Source organism: Rana temporaria, chromosome 5 (assembly GCF_905171775.1).
Source record: "Rana temporaria chromosome 5, aRanTem1.1, whole genome shotgun sequence".
Lineage (NCBI taxonomy): Eukaryota > Metazoa > Chordata > Amphibia > Anura > Ranidae > Rana > Rana temporaria.
The window spans coordinates 371,412,047-371,430,775 of record NC_053493.1 but is presented as its reverse complement, the minus strand read 5'-3'; the positions used below and the strand labels follow the sequence as shown (position 1 = coordinate 371,430,775).

Below are 18,729 nucleotides of genomic sequence, written 5' to 3'. Positions count from 1 at the left end.
AAGCTTTGCCGTAAAGGGGTTGTAAACCTTTGTGTTTTTTCCACCTTAATGCATCCTATGCATTAAGATGAAAAAACACCTTGCCGTCACCGCCCCCCCGAGCCCCCGTTTTACTTACCTGAGCCCTAAATCTCCATGGGCGTGATCCCGCTTTGCTTTCCCCCTGGTCTCGTCTGCTCTTCATTGGATGATTGATAGCAGCGTAGCCATTGGCTCCCGCTGCTGTCAATGAAATCCAATGACGCATCCACCGGGGGCGGGGCCGAGTCATACAATTGGCGTCTATGGACGCCGATTGTATGGCACGAGAGTGGGGTTAGCTCTTGCAGGGAGGAGCCGAGAGAGCCGCCGTGGGACCGCAGAAGAGGACGATTGGGGCCACTCTGTGCAAAACGAACTGCACAGTGGAGGTAAGTAGTATGGCCTGGATTCAGAAAGCACTTACGCCGACGTATCTTTATATACGCCGCGCAAGTGCACAGATGCGCCGTCGTATCTCTGCGCCTGATTCTTCAAGCTAGATATGCCTGAATTCTGGCTTCATCCGGCCAACGTAAGTTTCCTACGCCGTCATATCTTGGGCGCTTATTTAGGCTGGCCCGCAAGGGGCGCTTCCATTGATGTACGCGTCGAATAAGCAAATGACCGAGATACGCCGATTCACGAACGTACTTGCGCACGTCGCTGTAATCTACGCCGTTTACGTAAGGCGTACGTCTGGCGTAAAGTTAAGCCTCATAAAGCAGGGGTAAGTCATGTTAGGGTATGGACGTCGGAACAGCCGTCGTATTTTACGTCGTTTACGTAAGTCGTACGTGAATGGGGCTGGGCGTAGGTTACGTTCACGTCGTAGGCATTAAGCCGTCGTATCTTAGGGAGTAAATTAAACATGATTCTGAGCATGCGCGTCCATGCGCCGTTCGTTCGGCCCTTCGTTTGCATGGGGTCACGGTTAATTTAAATGCATCACGCCCACTACCTTCCTACTTTGAATTAGGCGGGCTTACGCTGAACAATTTGCGTTACGCTGGCGCAACGTAGAGAGCGAGTGCTTTGTGAATACTGCTCTTGCCTCTCAGAGTTACGTCGGCGTAGCGCATATGAGATGCGCTACGCCGGCACAAAGATGCGCCGAGCTACCTGAATCTTGCTCTATATGTTTGTTATTTAAAAAAAAAAAAACCTTTACTGTACAACCCCTTTACCTATAAAGTATCGACATTAAGCAAGTCATCATTAAAATGGATCTTGCATTGGAGTGCAATATCTGCCTAATGACAGCACCGGCCCCCACCCTCGCCCCAAATAAATGAGGTATTGGAGGAAAAACTGTAAAAAAAAAAACACCTTGAATTTCAAATTTTGTCCATCTCATAAGATGCCGGTTGCATTCCAGGATGCTGGGATTTGGAACTTCTTACAGAATGCATTCCGGCTGGTAACATTGCTTGAGATTTTCCTTTTCCATGCTCCTCTCATTTTGGAGTTTGGTTGTTTTTTTTTCTGCCTGTAAGAGCAGATGCCTGTACTCCTGAAGAAGCCATAGGGGTAGATCCAGGTACAACGGCGCATTATTGCGCCGGGCGTAGCGTATCTAAGATACACTACGCCGCCGTAACTTATTTTTTGTTTTTCGAATCCTCAATGAATTTGCGCCATAAGTTACGGCGGCGTAGTGTATCTTTGGTGGCGTAAGGGCGCGGAATTCAAAACGATGTGATGGGGGCATGCTTTATGTAAATACGTTGTTCCCCCGGCGTAAACAACGTTTTTTTTTAACTGCGCATGCACCGTCCGTGGGGGTATCCCAGTGAGCATGCTCGAAATTAACCCGAAACAAGCCAATGCTTCCGACGGTGACGTCATTCTACGCTAATCCCTATTCGCGAACAACTTACGCAAACAACATAAAAATTTCAAATTTCTAGGCGGGAAGGACGGCCATACTCAACATTGCATACTCTATGCGGATTTCAACGGAAACGCCACCTAGCGGCCGCCGAAAAATTGCAGCTTAGATCCGACGCCGTACTAAGACGTACGCCTGTCGGATCTAGCCGAGATGCCGTCGTATCTTGTTTTGTGGATACAAAGCAAAGATACGACGCGGGAAATTTAAAATTACGCCGGCGTATCAATAGATACGTCGGCATAATTCTTTTGTGGATCTGCCCCTTAGGCCTCGTACACACCACCGGATCTATCCGCTGGAATTGATCCACGGATCAGTTCCAGCGGAAAAATCCGGTCGTCTGTACGGCCTAGCGGATATTTATCCGCGGACATTTCTCGGCCCGATCGATTTCAAGCGGATATACATTTCTTAGCATGCTAGGAAATGTATCCGCTTGAATCGGGTCCAGCGGATTGATCCGATGGTCTGTACAGACTCACCGGATCAATACGTCCGCTCCCCTCCCTCGCATGCGTCGTAATGATTCGACGCATGCGTGGAAGTACTTACCTTCCAGCGTCGCGCACGTCGCCCGCGCGGATTTTGATCCGATGGTGAGTACAAGCCATCAGATCCAAATCCGGAGGAGGAATCTCCGCTGGAAACGGTCCGGCGGACCGTTTCCAGCGGAGATTCCCTCGTGTGTACGGGGCCTTAGTGTGCATGGACACATTGACTAACATAAATGGGAGTTTCCAGGCAGAAAAAAAAAATGAGCGCTCAAAAACTTGTAGAATCAACTTATTTGAGCTTCTTTGAGATGCAGTGTGCATGAGCCGGGTCATTTTTTGTAACAATAACAAATATGTTATATTTACCTATTCTGTGTAATGGTTTTTCACAGAGCAGGCCCATTTCTCCTCTTCTGGGGTCCCCCACTGGGATTCCTGGCTACTCCCCCTTGTAAGTGCCCCCATAGAAAGTGACTTGCTATGGGGCACTCATGCAGGCTTGATCCCGAGCCAGGCTCTGTGCGTCCATTGACACAAACAGTGCGGCTCGGCAACACCCCTGCAGAGATGCAGATGAAATGTCATCATTGGATTGTGGGCCATAGAGGATCATACAGTAGGGACAGGAGGAGCATTGAAATAGGATGTTGTAGCTAGGCATACGAGGGACCTTAGGATCAAGTAAGAGGTACGCTATATGGCTGGAATTAATGGACACCTGACACTCCTACCTATATGGCCAAAAGCATGTAATAGCTCTGCAAATTATTGAGTTCAGGTTTTTCTAGTTAAAAATTATCCCTTTCAGTGGGGCTGTGCAGGGCTGTCTTAATGAGAGGGCACACCTGGGCACTGCCCCTCTACATCCCAGATATCCCCCCAGCACTCTGATCCCTCTACACCCTAGATATCCCCTACCTCCTACCTACTTGATTTCTGTTTACCTGCACTGTCTCTCTGTCTTGTAGGGGCCCCAGAGCATTACTTTGCCCAGGGGCCCATGATGCTATTAAGATGGCCCTGGGGCTGTGTACGGGTTAACTGCTTATTTAGTCTAGGAAAGAGTAAAAGCTGATACTCTGCCCCACCGGCAGATGGCATTCCCTCGGTGTCCCTTGGTGTCATTATATCCAAAGCACTGCTATGAACTCTGCATTGGTCATGAGGTCAGGACCTTAGACGGCTGAAGCAAGGGGAGAAGACACTGCAGAGACTGGTCTGGCAGCACAGGATTGGGTAAGTAGCAATAAAAGTAGCAAATAACTCTTGTAATGCAGGAGCAGCCCCACTGCAAGGGTAGTTTTTACATTTCCCAGAGTTAGGCTTTAAGGGTATGGTTATTTCTACAGCATATAGATGCAATTGTGCCCTTCAAACCCTTTGCCAACATTTTGGGGAAAGACCCTTTTCTGTTCCAGCATGACTTTCTCAAGTACAGTGTGTAGAAACTCAAGTGGCTTGTGCAGAGCCCTGACCCCAACCCTACTGAACACCTCTGGGATGAACTGGAACGCCAGTTGTGAGTCGGGTCTTCTCAACCAGCATGAGTACATGTCCCCACAAATGGGCTCAGATTCATACAGACACCCTACAAAATAGTGTACACAAACTTCTCAGAGTGAAGTCTGTTATACATTAGGTACAAAGTGGGGCCCAGCTCCATGTTAATGATCGTAATTTTGAAATGGTATGCCTGTTTTAGGAGTTGTGGCCATCGCAAGGATGTCCTGCACATCTGGTGAACATGTCCATGAATGATAGGCTTTTGGTGCTGGGTCTTTGGCCTGCTGTGCACTTTGTTTCACTAGCTTTACTGCACAGTCCCATCCGGGGCCTATACACCCACCAACAGAAATGGGATGTTCAGCAAGCTCTTATAGGTGTTACGGGCAGGGGCTTAAAAACGTGTGGCCATATAGTGTACTTAAAATATTCATATCATTTGTCAATGCTAATTTTTGCTCCATTGATTCATGTGAGGAGCGAATGCTGATAATGAGTCCACTTTAATTTATCCACACTAGTAAAAAATATCCAAATACAGGTGAAACTCTGAAAATTACAATATTGTGCAAAATTTCATTTATTTCACTAATGCAACTTAAAAGGTGAAACTAATATATGAGACAGCTCAGAAAGAGGCAGCGGCAGGGCAGTGAACAGGAGGTGGGGGAGGTTATGATCTCTAGCAGTAGAGAGCCGGTGAAGGAAGCAGTCATCGTGCAGCAGTGGCACCGAGCAGGTCTGTGCAAGTTACAACACACAGAGGGGTTGGGGGCATGGATACTTACTGTGTGCTCTATTGGTCATGAGTGAGATCTGCAAGACTTCCACACACACCAAACCCCATCCCATCTCATCCCATCCTACCCCACCCCATCCCATCCACCCCATCCCATCCTACCCCATCCCATCCTACCCCACCCCACCCCATCTCATCCACCCCCATCCCGTCCCCATCCCATCCCATCCCACCTTACCCCACCCCATCTCATCCCATTAGCCCCCATCCCGTCCCCATCCCATCCTACCCCACTCCATCCCATCTCATCCCATCCCACCTCATCCCACCCCATCCCCATCCTACCCCACCCACCCCCATCCCATTCTACCCCACTCCACCCCATCCCATCCTACCCCACCCCCACCCCATCCCATCCCATCCTATGACACCCCATCCAACCCCACTCCACCCCACCCCACCTCATCCTACCCCATTCCATCTCATCCCATCCTACCCCACCCCATCCCATCCCAGGGTGAATGGGAGGATGGAAGGAGAGTGGAGGGTGCAGAGGTCAGATATTGCACACGGTCCATAGCATACTCCTGTACCCTGCATTCCATACGCAACAAATGAATGAATGAATGAAAACGTATATAGCGCAGCACATGCAAACTAAATCGCCTCTGGGCGCTTGTTGGTCCTGTCTCCTTTGATTTCAAAAGAGATGAGTTTTGATCTTTCTCCTGAATGCTAAATGGTTTTCCTCCAACCGAATGCTGGTTGGTAAAGCGTTCCATAGTCTGGGACCCTGGACCGCAAATCTTCTTTCTCCTTTGGACTTGTAATTGGCTTTCGGTATCTGGAGCAGATTTTGGTTGGTGGATCGAAGAACGTGATTGGAGTTGTGAGCTTTTATTTTTTCGCATAGATAATGGGGAGCATTCCCATGGATACATCTATGCGTTAGACAGAGTGCTTTAAAAACAATTCTGTCTTTTACTGGCAACCAATGAAGGGATCTCAGTGAAGGTGAGATTGATTCCCAGGGTTTTTTCCCAGTCACTAGTCTGGCACCGTATTTTGAACGACTTGCAGACGAGCGATTTGGTACTTTGGAAGTCCGAGGTAAAGGGCATTTGCATAGTCCAATCTGGAGTATACAATTGCTCCCACCACGGCCGCTATGTCTTCTTTGGGAATAAAAGGAGTACGTTTGCGTAGTAGGCGCAGCAGATGGTGAGATCCGCTGACTACTGACCCTATTTGTGCATCCATTGTCATGTAGGAGTCGAAGATGACCCAGAGACTTTTGACTTTGGCGCTAGGGGTGATGATTTGGCCCAGAATGGGCGGGGGTATCCAAGTTGTTGCCGGTTGATTCATACGCTTGGCGTGAAACAGGAGAACTTCTGTTTTCGCTCCATTGAGTTTAAGGTAACTCTTTGTCATCCAGTTCTCTATCAAAGAGAGCCGTGTCTCTAGATTGAGGTGGTGATCCTTTTTGTTGCAGATGCGGAAATACAGTTGCGTGTCGTCTGCATAAGAGTGATAAAGCAGTTTTTGACTGCTAATGATTTCAAATAGAGGGCGAAGATAGATGTTGAACAGCACCGGTGACAGAGGGGATCCCTGAGGGACTCCGCATAATACTGTGCGTTTTTCAGAAGTGAAAGGTCCCAGTTTCACTATTTGTGATCGATTTTCCAGAAAGGAGGAGAACCATGATAAATCACCTTCTGCGACTCTGGCTACTTCAGCTAGCCGAGTCAGTAATAGTTTGTGGTCTACAGTGTCGAAGGCAGCGCTTAGGTCCAACAGAACCAGGAGACAAGATTCTCCTTCGTCTGCGGCCTCGAGAGTGTCGTCCCATATTTTGAGCAATGCTGTTTCCGTACCGTGTCCGGGACGGAAACCTGATTGAAATGGATCAAGTAGGTTATGGGTATCTAGATGCTGTTGCAGCTGTTGTACCACTACTTTCTCCATTACCTTGGAGAGAATGTTTAGGCCTGTTATGGGACGGCGGTGAAGTGGGTCCTTGGGGTCTAGGGTGGGTTTCTTCAAGATGGGTTGGATTATGCCCTCTTTATACTGGAAGGGGGCACTATGCCTTCCTTGAAAGACTGGTTTATAAGCTGCATGATAGGAGGTGTCAGGATGTCGGCGCATTCCTTCAGCAGTTTGGTGGGAATGATATCATTTGGCGCTGTGCTGTTTCTCAAAGTACCAATGATATTTTTAGTGGCATCGATGGAGTTGGGTTCTAGAGTGAACTTTCCTGATTGTGGTGAATTTCTGTGGGTATTGTGTGAATAATTGCGGGGGGGGGGGGGGTTGAGGGGGGTATTGTTTTGCTGAATGCTTTCACGGATTCCCTCAATTTTATTAATGAAGTAATCCGACAATTCATTGCAAAACTCTTGGGTGTCCGAATTGGGGGCTTCAAGACAGACGGGATTCATGGTCTGAGTGACCATCTTGAAAAGTTTGCGGGGGCGGTTGAGGTTTTCTTCTGAAGAGCTTCTTTTCCAGGCGGCTTCCGCCCTTCTGCGCTCTTGCTTCAATAGCGACAGCTGGTTGTTAAACCAGCTGGAGGTGTTTTTCCGGATGCAGGTTTTACGTTTCGGCGCTATTAAGTCAGCTGACTGTACTAGGGCTATGTTTATGGCATCCAGTGTTTCTAAGGCCGTTTGATGAGGTTGAATTGTTTTTATTTTTTCCCTTAATGTGGTTTTGAAGAGTTCCAAATGGAGCTTCTTCTGACATCTAGTCCAGTGTGTTGTCACTGGTTTTGATGTTTTTGTTAAGGGGGGGGGTTTTGGAAATTATGAACTTAATTGCATGGTGGTCTGTCCATGGCAACGGTTCATTTCCCAAAATGTTTATTTCCAGATCTTGTCTGAAAATAAGATTGAGCGTGTGACCTGAAGTATGTGTGGGCCCACATACTAATTGCTGTAGCCCTAATCCTTCCAGGTGGGCAATACAGGCGTCGACAACGGGGTCTTGTGAGGGGTTGGCCCAAAGGTTGAAATCCCCGAGCAGCAACAGGTGTTTGCTGTTATGGGTGTAAGTGGAGATAAACTCTGTCAATAATGGTAGAAGCTGCGATTTTGGGCCAGGTGGTCTATAGCAGAGAAGAATCCGGACGGTCTCCTGGGGATTTGTTTGTAGTTGCAGAGTGAGGGTTTCCATGAATGGAAGGGGGTTTTGAAGGACTGGTGTAGTGATCGCGAGGTGAGTCTTGTGGATCACCGCCAGGCCTCCTCCTCTTTGCCCCACTCTGTTTTCGGTTATAATGCGATAGTTTTCTGGCACCAGTTCGCCTAGAATGGTGTTACAGTCGGCTGTGAGCCAGCTTTCTGTGATAAAGAGGCAGTCTAAATCGTATTGTAGGATGAAATCATAGATTTCTAGTCGGTGTTTTACTGCCGAACCCTGGATCAAGTGCTATTTGGGTAGTGAAGGGGGGGAGTGGGGATGAGAGGTATCCTCGTTGCTGGGTGTACCAAGATGGCCGCCGATCAGGAAGCAGGACCCAGGCTGGGGGCTGTCAGCTAGGTGGATTGGTGATGCCGGGGGAGGTTGGAATTGGTGACTGGGAGAAAGATGGTGTCCTTCTGGGGTAGGGGGGGTTTTCTGGGCAGTTTGGCGGTGATTGCCAGGCGTGGGAAGCGGCGCGCCGCTAGGCCGCGGGTGAAGCCGCGGTCTTTCCTAGATCGCGGCCGCCGCGAATCTCGACAGGCTGGCGCGGATGTCCCGAAAGAGGCGGAAAGTGAGGCGGGGAGGATGCCTTAAATCGGGATAATGTGGAGATAAAGAAGAGGGGGTGTAGGAGCAGGGGTGAACTGCCGTGATTAGACCGTTGTAGCGGCTTGTCCTGAAAAGGACGGCCGCCAACGGTCTCAGGGGGGGGTGGATAGCCCTGAGCACAGGGGGGTTACCTGTAAGGCTCCCTGGAAGAGGGATGAAGGAGGGAGCCAGGGGAAAACCGGAGGAAGCCAGAGGTTAGTCTCCAGGGGAGCAGACGGCAGCGACGGGGGAGGAAAACCCTGCCTGTCTGGGAGCCAGGAGCCACACGTCCTACTGCTAGGTGCGTGCGCCAATTACTACTGGACCAGTTCTAGCCCTGGGGAGGAGTCACTCTCTCAGACTCAATCCTGAGAGGTCAGGAGATCTCCTGAACCCTGCGCTCCATAAAACCAGTAATAAACAAATGCAGTGACAATTATTTATGATAATAAATAGTGGACACATAGACCTACAGATACAACCGGGCCCTTTGAGGGTAACCATACTGCTAATGCGGCCCCCGATGAATTTGAGTTTGACACTCCTGTACTAGAGGGTTAAAAATGAACTTCGAACACACTTTCCAAAATGTGACAAGTTTTATCCAAGCTTAGCCTTTAGATAAAGTGACTTATGGCCTCAAGTCAGATATCATCGTTTCCGAATTTAAATAAGAGGCTATTGCTATTTTTGAATGTCAACATGTAAGATAATAGAATTTTTGCTCAGTAATCATCTTTTTATCGAGATGTTCTATGTGTATAGCCAGATCTTCCTCTTCATATTTTACACAGCGCACAGCGATACAGTCCAGGTCTCCGGTGTCTAGAAAAGCTTCATTAACTCAAGGAGGCTCACTCTTCGGGGAGACTTGTCAGTTGAAGATTTATTGTGCGCTGGTAACAAAGCTGCATTTTCAGCATTAAGCACCGAACATTATGAGGTTTTCTTCTTTTCCTTCTTTTTGTCACCATGGGAGTAAATGCTGACATTTCTTTTCAAATTTAATTTTAATATTAGAAAGGTAGAAGTGAGATACTGGCCTATCGCATATGCAGACGGCATTAACAGTTTAATTGCATTTCTCTTAGGTAAAGTAGTGTTTGGAGAACCAATTGCTGCTGGACTTGGCACAGATGGCACAAATTACTGGCACGTGGATTGGTGTCATGCTGCAGCTCATGTGATGGGACCACCCCTTCGCCCAGACCCAACTACACCAAAATATCTCATGCAGTTGCTGGCAAAGTAAGTATGACAACCATCAGGTATTAGACTTTAACCACTTAAGACCCGGACCTTTAGGCAGCTAAAGGACCCGGCCAGTTTTTGCGATTCGGCACTGCGTCGCTTTAACTGACAATTGCACGGTCCTGCAACGTGGCTCCCAAACAAAATTGGCGTCCTTTTTTTCCCACAAATAGAGTTTTCTTTTGGTGGTATTTGATCACCTCCGTGGTTTTTATTTTTAGCGCTATAAACAAAAATAGAGCGACAATTTTGAAAAAAATTCTATATTTTTTACTTTTTGCTATAATAAATATTCCCCAAAAATATATAAAATATTTTTTTCCTCAGTTTAGCCCGATACGTATTCTTCTACCTATTTTTGGTAAAAAAAAAACGTAATAAGCGTTTATCGGTTGGTTTGCGCAAAATTTATAGTGTTTACAAAATAGGGGATTGTTTTATTGCATTTTTATTAATTATTATTTTTTTACTACTAATGGTGGCGATCAGCGATTTTTTTTCGTGACTGCGACATTATGGCGGACACTTCGGACAATTTTGACACATTTTTGGGACCATTGTCATTTTCACAGCAAAAAATTGTCTCATAGCTGCCAAATTTCCTTGATTTTTAGGGACTATCCCCTTTGCCTCCTCATTTGTCCCTCATTTTGGTTCGATGTATATACCTATATAAGAAAGGTACTGTGACGAGATCCTTCCTCGCCCAGGTCCTGCTCTCCCGACACTCCTCTACTACCAGTGAGTCAGCTTGCAGATTGCAGCGTCTGATGGTCCAGTCATCCAAGGTTCCGGGGTCCGAACTACAGCTATGTGCCATTCAGACCCATTAAGAACAAACACCAGGCAGGCTGTATGTAAGTTCAAGCAGGACTCTTTATTTCAAGTACACAGCACACTTTTATACAGAATTTTGGAACATCCCACTCCCAACAACCGCTTTCCTATTGGTCAATTGTAAAGTATATCCAGTCTTCACTCAGGTCCCCCTTGACCATGCAAATGAGGACTTGAAATTGTCAACAGGGATTGGTCCAATAGCTTGGATAGAAAGACTTGTGTATTGAGACAGAAGCCCCAGGGGGTAATCAATGTACACAATAACCTGGTTCCAGCTAGACGGCCTGACTCCGACACCCGCTCTTAACCTGCAGAACACAATAAAAGGTATTTCGCAAGCTGGTTCCACTTAGCATTTCAAAAGCCTTGCATTGAATGTCCCTCTCCTGTGTAACATATGTCAAGTAGAAACACTTTAATATCTCAAGGTCCATGACATTACTTCCCCTGGGAACCAGTCCAACAGCCGCAGTGGGACCCAAACGGGTCAACTCGAGGATGTTGGAAAAGTAGTCTTAAAGTTCCAGGACTGTGCTGGGATGACCCATCTGCCTTCCTGTTTTGAGGTCCTGGCCCATAATCGGACGGCAAGAGGCTCACATTCAGTCCTCTCCAAAAGCCCCTGTCCCGGCTAGGTCTGTCACACATCTCCCCCTTTGGCAGGAGACTAACACTGGGAGAGACCCCAATTTCGGTACCCACCCAGTACCCCAGATACCTTGTCCCAAAGAGAGCATTACTCACCCAGCCAATCTCTGCCTCTCAGAGAACACGCCTGCCGCTGGGGAGAGGCCTGGACTGGCCCTTCTCCCTGGAGTCCTTTCAGCCGCTGAAGAGAAGACAGGGTGGCTGGGCTCAGTTCATCATGCCATTGGGAATCTGGGCCAACTGGCCACCATTCCTGGGGTATACCAGTGGAGACTGCAGTCCCATCCACTGATGCTAGGTAAAAATCCCCCGGTGCTTGCAAAGCAAAGCCGACATCCTCCTGTCTCAGTGCCGCACCATTTTCTGGGGTTGTGTCTGTGGAGATCGGAGTCCCATCCACTACCACAGGAACCCCCTCTTCTGTTAGTTGAGAGCAGAGGCCCGGGGCACTCTGCTCTGTTGCCAGCTCTTCCGCTGGGTTGCTGTGAGTGGGGACCACAGTCCCATCCACCGATATCCGCTCAAGCTGTAGTTGTGTGCAGCAGCCAGTAGCATCCTGCCCTGCTGCCAGTGATTCAGCTGGGAGTAACAGCTTTACTACCTCAGCTTGTTGCTGGGGAGGGGGGCCAACCGCCCCGGCTCCCTGGAACTCCACAGTTGGTCCCAGTGCTGGGCAGAGATGGCTAGCATTCTGCCCTGTTGCCAGCACTTCTGCTGGGGGTGCATAATCCATAAATCCCACTGCTGCCACCAATGTGACGAGATCCTTCCTCGCCCAGGTCCTGCTCTCCCGACACTCCTCTACTACCAGTGAGTCAGCTTGCAGATTGCAGCGTCTGATGGTCCAGTCATCCAAGGTTCCGGGGTCCGAACTACAGCTATGTGCCATTCAGACCCATTAAGAACAAACACCAGGCAGGCTGTATGTAAGTTCAAGCAGGACTCTTTATTTCAAGTACACAGCACACTTTTATACAGAATTTTGGAACATCCCACTCCCAACAACCGCTTTCCTATTGGTCAATTGTAAAGTATATCCAGTCTTCACTCAGGTCCCCCTTGACCATGCAAATGAGGACTTGAAATTGTCAACAGGGATTGGTCCAATAGCTTGGATAGAAAGACTTGTGTATTGAGACAGAAGCCCCAGGGGGTAATCAATGTACACAATAACCTGGTTCCAGCTAGACGGCCTGACTCCGACACCCGCTCTTAACCTGCAGAACACAATAAAAGGTATTTCGCAAGCTGGTTCCACTTAGCATTTCAAAAGCCTTGCATTGAATGTCCCTCTCCTGTGTAACATATGTCAAGTAGAAACACTTTAATATCTCAAGGTCCATGACAGGTACTATGAACCTATCAAAAGGTGCTTCACAGTTTACCTGCCAGCAATTGTCTCGCCATTAATGGCATACACTTGCTGAGTTAGCAGTCCTTAAAAGTTTGCACACAAAGTGGTTGGTCGCACTGTGGCTGCACTGCATCTGACCACCCATTGCTATCATTAAATAGCCTCTGGCTTTTTTAAATGTTTGGCTTTTATTTAGCAATGGCTGACAGATTTGCTTTAAGAAATCATTGCAGTTTTCATAACGCTATAATGAGAATGTGTTATATATGGCCATTTCAGATACTATCTCGGTTTATCTGGCGCTCTGCTTCAAATCTTTTACACAAAGTAAGGCCTGACAGCTTGACTTTCATGATTTATTATATAGATGTTTATGTACAGTATGCAAGTTTTATGTGGACTTCTACAAAAACTTTCACTGTAAAAAAAGTAGCGGAATGCAATAATCTGAAACCAGCCTATCATTAATCAGGTTTTCATTGGTCTAAATAATGAATTCTGAGTTTTATTTGGTTGCTGCAAGGCACTGCTTACTATTTTTTATTGTACAGAAATTGTAATTAAATGAGATGTAGAATGTAGGAAAAAAAGGGTATATACAGTATATATGCACTGTAGTAGCGCTGTGTTCAGGATATGTTCTGAACACTAAAAAAAAATATATTTTTGGATTTTCCTTTTTAATTTTTTGCATTCATTTTTTGCATTAAAGCGAAGTTCCAATCACAATTAGCATTTTTTAAATGTATGTCCTTTCATCCTGCGTTTTTATAATATAAATCTGGTCACTTACTATTTTACAATCCACCGCCGATCCGCATAGATATTCAAAAAAGGTAGTTTATAAAACTATGTCCACACCGTTGTCATTTTGCTTGTGGGCATTGTGAAGCCTACAGGCACTTAGGGCCAGATCCACAGCCAGCCGACGTAACTTAAAAATTCCCATTTAAGTTACACTGGCTTAAAATTTCTACCTAAGTGCCCGATCCACAAAGCACTTACCTAGAAATTTTCGGCTGTGTAACTTAAATCCGGCTGGCGTAAGGCGTTCCCAATTTAAATGGGGCGAGTCCCATTTAAATTAGGCGCGCTCCCGCGCCGGACGTACTGCGCATGCTCGTGACGTCATTTTCCCAACGTGCATATCGCAAAATTACGTTACGCCGAGCTTCGTGAATCGCGCCGGGTCAAAAAAAATTGCGTCGGGAAAAAAAAAAGATACGGCGGGAATTTTTTTTAAAAAACAACGTCGCGGGTAAGAAGGGTCTGCTTTTACAAGGTGTAAACAGTTTACACTTTGTAAAAGCAGCCCTAATTTTACACATGCAACTTAATACTTACGGAGAAAAAACTAAGCTGAAAAGCTTCGTGGATCTCCGTAAGTGCTAATTTGCATACCCGAAGCGGCATTTCGACGCAAAATGCCCCCAGCGGCGGATGCGGTACTGCATCCTATGATCCGGCAGTGTAAGTCCCTTACACATGTCGGATCTTCTGCCTATCTATTGGAAACTGATTCTGTGGATCAGTTCCAAAGATAGAAACAGGGATACGCAGGCGGAACAGCAGATCCACCTGCGTATCTCTTTTGAGGATCTGGCCCTTACTTTTTCCACCATTTTATTAGTATATATGCACTGCAAATCTTTCTAACCTACGTGTTCACCATTGTTTTTCAGTGATGATCTGAGTGTTACTGGAACAGATAACTGTACGTTTAACACAAACCAGAAAGCACTTGGAAAAGATGATTTTACCAAGATCCCAAATGGAGTGAATGGTGTGGAGGACCGAATGTCTGTTGTCTGGGAGAAAGGAGTGGTAAGCCATGAGCCTATATTAGTGTACTGGTTACGTAGAATTCAGATTCTATATTTGATGTCCCCTGTCCTGTTGCTGTTTAGTCATTTGGAATTTTGGAGTATAACCAGAGAAACATGGGGCTGGATTCAGATACAATGGTGTATCTATCCGCCCGGCGTAACGTATCTCAGATACGTTACGCCGCTGTAATTTAGGGCGCAAGTTCTGTATTCAGAAACAACTTGCGCCCTTAGTTACGGCGGCGTAACGTATCTGTGTCCGCGTAAGCCCGCCTAATTCAAATGTGGATGATGTGGGCGTGTTTTATGTATATTAACTGTGACCCCGCGTATTTGAAGTTTTTTACGAACGCCGCATTCGCCGTTCGTGAAAAAATCCCAGTGCGCATGCTCGAAATTCCGCCGCAAATCATCATTGCTTTCGACGTGAACGTAAATTACGTCCAGCCCTATTCGCGGGAATGACGGCCATACTTAACATTGGTGCGCCGCATATACGCCTCATATAGCAGGGGTAACTTTACGCGGGGAAAAGCCTAACGTAAACGGCGTAAATGTCCTGCGTCGGCCGGGCGTACGTTCGTGAATTCGCTTATCTAGCTGATTTACATATTCTAGGCGTAAATTAGCGTACACGCCCCTAGCGGCCAGCGTAAATATGCAGTTAAGATCCGACAGCGTAAGAGACTTACGCCAGTTGGATCTAACAGAAATCTATGCGTAACTGATTCTATGAATCAGGCGCATAGATACGACCGGCCATACTCAGAGATACGACGGCATATCTGGAGATACGCCGTTGTATCTTCTCTGTGAATCTACCCCACGGTGTTTCCCTAGAGCGGTGGTGTCCAAACTGCAGCCCATGGGTCAGATGTAGCCTTGCTTGTTTTTATCTCCCTTAGGGCACTGTTCCTCCCACTGATATGAGGCTCTATTCCTTCCACTAACACCAACAATGATGCACCATTCCTCCCACTGACACCAATGATGGGACATAATTCCTCTCACCGACGCTAACGTTGGAGCACTATTCACCCCACTGAAACCAAGGATGGGGCACAAATCCCCCCCACTGACACTAACGATGGGACATGAGCCCTCCCCACTGACACCAATAATGGGTCACGATTCCTCCAACTCACCGCAACAATGGGGCGCGATTCCTCCAACCAACATTAACGATGATGCATGATTCCTCCCATTGACACCAATGATGTGGTACAAGCCCTCCCCACTGACACAAGTAATGCGGCATGATTCCTCCAAATCACACCAACAATGGGACACGATTCCTCCAACTGACACCAGTGATGACACCTGATTCCTCTCTTTGACACCAATGAGGGTGCATGATCCCTCCCACTAACACCAATAATGGGGCACAATTCCTTTCCCTACTGACTACAGTAATTTATTTCCTGTATTTGACACCAAAGCCTGAGACATTGTTTACCCGACTGATGATGGGGCATTTTCTACTCTCACTGGCCACAATCTGGCCTCCTAAAGCCTAAAGGGTGGTAAACTGGCCCTTTGTTTAGAAAGTTTAGAGGCCCCTGCCCTAGAGATTGTGAGTGTTTTATTGTGGTAGTGCAATACCAGATTTCCCCAGAAGATAGAGCTGCTAGTAAATTCTCACATTGTTTCTCTGCTTTCCAGAAAATAAAATGGTAAGGTGAGGGGGACAGTACATGTTACCAAATACCAGAAACAACTTTAAGGCCGCGTACACACGGTCGAACATGTCCGCGGAAACTGGTCCGCGGACCAGTTTCCGCGGACATGTCAGACCGTGTGTACGGCCTAGCGGACAGGTTTCCAGCGGACAAAAGTTTCTTAGCAAGCTAAGAAACTTGTCCGCTGGAAACATGTCCGTCAGACATGTCCAATGGTTAGTACACCTAATCGGACATGTCCGCTGGTTATGACGTGTAACCAGCGTCCCGAAATCCCGCATTGATTGATTCGACGCATGCGTGGAAGCATTGCACTTCCGTGTTTGAGAACGTCGGTGTCTTCTACGTCACCGCGTTCTCTGTCCGGGGGGGATTTTGGTCTGATGGTGTGTACACACATCAGACCAAAAGCTCCCAGGAGACATGTCCAATGAAAACGGTCCGCGGACCGTTTTCATCGGACATGTCTCCTCGTGTCTACGGGGCCTCAAGTGACTATCGTAAGAAATAACATAGTTAAATAGTAAGTTTGGTTAAAAAAAGACACAAGTTCATCTAGTTCAACTAAAAAATATGGAATGTGTCAATCCCAGCTTAATTTAAGAGCTGAAAGCACCAACCATTCGTTCTGATCCTCCAGCTTCACTTAGTTACTGACCTAAAATCAGAGAAGCTAGACCCAATGTGCCCTCCTCGTGGTGGTCAAAGGTTCCAGTGTGGGGTGTCTATGTCTATACCTCCCAACTTTTCAAGCGGGGAACTCCTATTAGCGAAAGTATGTAGGTATAGGACACACCCACTGTCACGCGTCTTTAAAGGAGAATTGTACCAAAAAAACATTAGTAAAACTCACAAGTGCTTTTTTTTTACCACTCCTATTGCTTTTTACTGGCTTTAGACATTTACAAATGCAGCAATTTCGAATTTGGATGAATGGGTTAGCACTGGGAAACACTTTAAAAAAATAAATAGTACATTTTATATTCAACCATATAGATCAGACCAAATTGAGGGACAAATAAGAAGGAAAGAGGGACAGAGGGACTTTGTTCCAAATCAGAGACAGTCCCTCAGAATCAGGGACAGTTGGGAGCTATGGGTGTCAATGGCAGAAGAAGAGAGAATAAAATGGATAACAGTCTCCTCATAGCGTAAAAGTTTTGGGTAGCTTTATTAAAAGCCTCCGTCCTTTTTTCTCTCTTTTTCTGCCATTGACCATTTTCATTTTGCCCTAGGCATAATAAAGAAAGTATAAAAATGATATATACTTCCCTGTAATTTGCATTACACCTTTGTACTTAATAAAATATTTTTGACAAGGAAAAAAAATATATATACTCTTTAAATAGGCAGTAAATAAAATGATGGGTTAGTTTAATATAATAAAGTCTGGGATGTGTAGTGCAGCTAGGGATCATCCTCCCAGGGTGTCACAGGTTTTGCTGGACAGCCTTTTGGGAAATAATATGGTCTAAAGTCTGGCATTCACTGGCACACTATAGAAAAAAATAGCTTGAATCATTTTGATAATCAAACATATGGAATGGGTCTCCTTCTATGGACCACAGATCACCACATTTAGAACAGAAAATCAGTGTTGTAGCTGTATAGGAGGCCATTACTGTAAGACCTATGTGAGTCTAGTAATGACAGGATTGCTAAGGGTCCACTAACCTTCTCCAATGGTGTCACTCATTTTCCGGTTGAGCTAGCAAAGATTTTGCTCATGGGTCTAAGAGTGGTACTGCTAGTTGACGTGTATCCAGTGCCGGCCCAAGACATTGTGCTGCCTGGTACCAAGAATGAAATGCTGCCCCCCCAAAAAAAAATTATGTTCACCAAAATGCCCCCACATCCATTATTTTATATCATGATAACTAAAGTGGACCTATCATGGCTCTATACATGTATATAGGAGTATAAAAAGGACCTGTTATGGCTCTATTCATGCAATTAACCCCACAGTGGAGCGGAGAGCGGAACGGGAGGAGCGGTCGGGCGGCAATTAGCCCCACAGTGGAGTGGAGAGTGGAGCTGGCGGAATAGATGGCGTGCGGGCAGGAAATTTGCTGCCCCCCTGAAAGTGCTGCCTGGTACAATGGTACCATCGGGTCCCATGGTAGGGCCGGCCCTGCGTGTATCAGACTGAAGTTTTTGAAATGTTGTATTGAAACAAACCTTTAGTGACTGTAAACTTAAAGAGGTTGTAAAGGAAAACATTTTTTTACATAATAAGCATCCTTTACCTGCAGACATTCCTCTTTTCACTTCCTCATTGTTCTTTTTTGCTCAGAAGTTTCTCTATTTCTTCTCTGTTCTGTTCACTTCCTGCTTGTCTGATTTTACTGACCACCGTGACGGGAGGCTTTACTGCGGTGGTCAGTAACATGCTCACCCCCTCCTGGGAACTACATCTGTGCGGCAGGATACTCTCTACGTGTTAGAGACTTCAAGGAGGTGTGAATTACTGGGCGTGCCGCAATGCATACTGTGAAATTTAGTTCTTACATGAGTGAGCGCCGCAAACCAGGAAGTGAATGAGAGAACAGAAACTAGAATGCCGGAGGTGATATAGATGAAGGAATTTAATAGGTATTTACTTGTTTTTTAACAGAATCATTACACTATTCTGTCTGTCTACCTTGCAGACATTCATTTTAGGCAAAACATTTTTTTCCTTTACAACTCCTTTAATAAACTGACTTT

The 18,729-nt window shown here is 46.4% G+C and overlaps 1 protein-coding gene across 3 annotated transcripts in view; it reads left to right on the top strand.

Annotated features, from left to right (window-relative positions):
* Positions 1 to 18,729, top strand: part of DPYS (dihydropyrimidinase) — a 134,110-nt gene that overhangs the window by 74,271 nt on the left and 41,110 nt on the right. For all 3 annotated transcript variants that reach the window (XM_040354840.1, XM_040354839.1, XM_040354838.1), the window contains exons 5-6: positions 9,517 to 9,673; positions 14,201 to 14,342. In XM_040354840.1, coding sequence (XP_040210774.1) covers positions 9,517 to 9,673; positions 14,201 to 14,342 — 299 coding nt within the window. The remainder of the gene's footprint in view (positions 1 to 9,516; positions 9,674 to 14,200; positions 14,343 to 18,729) is intronic.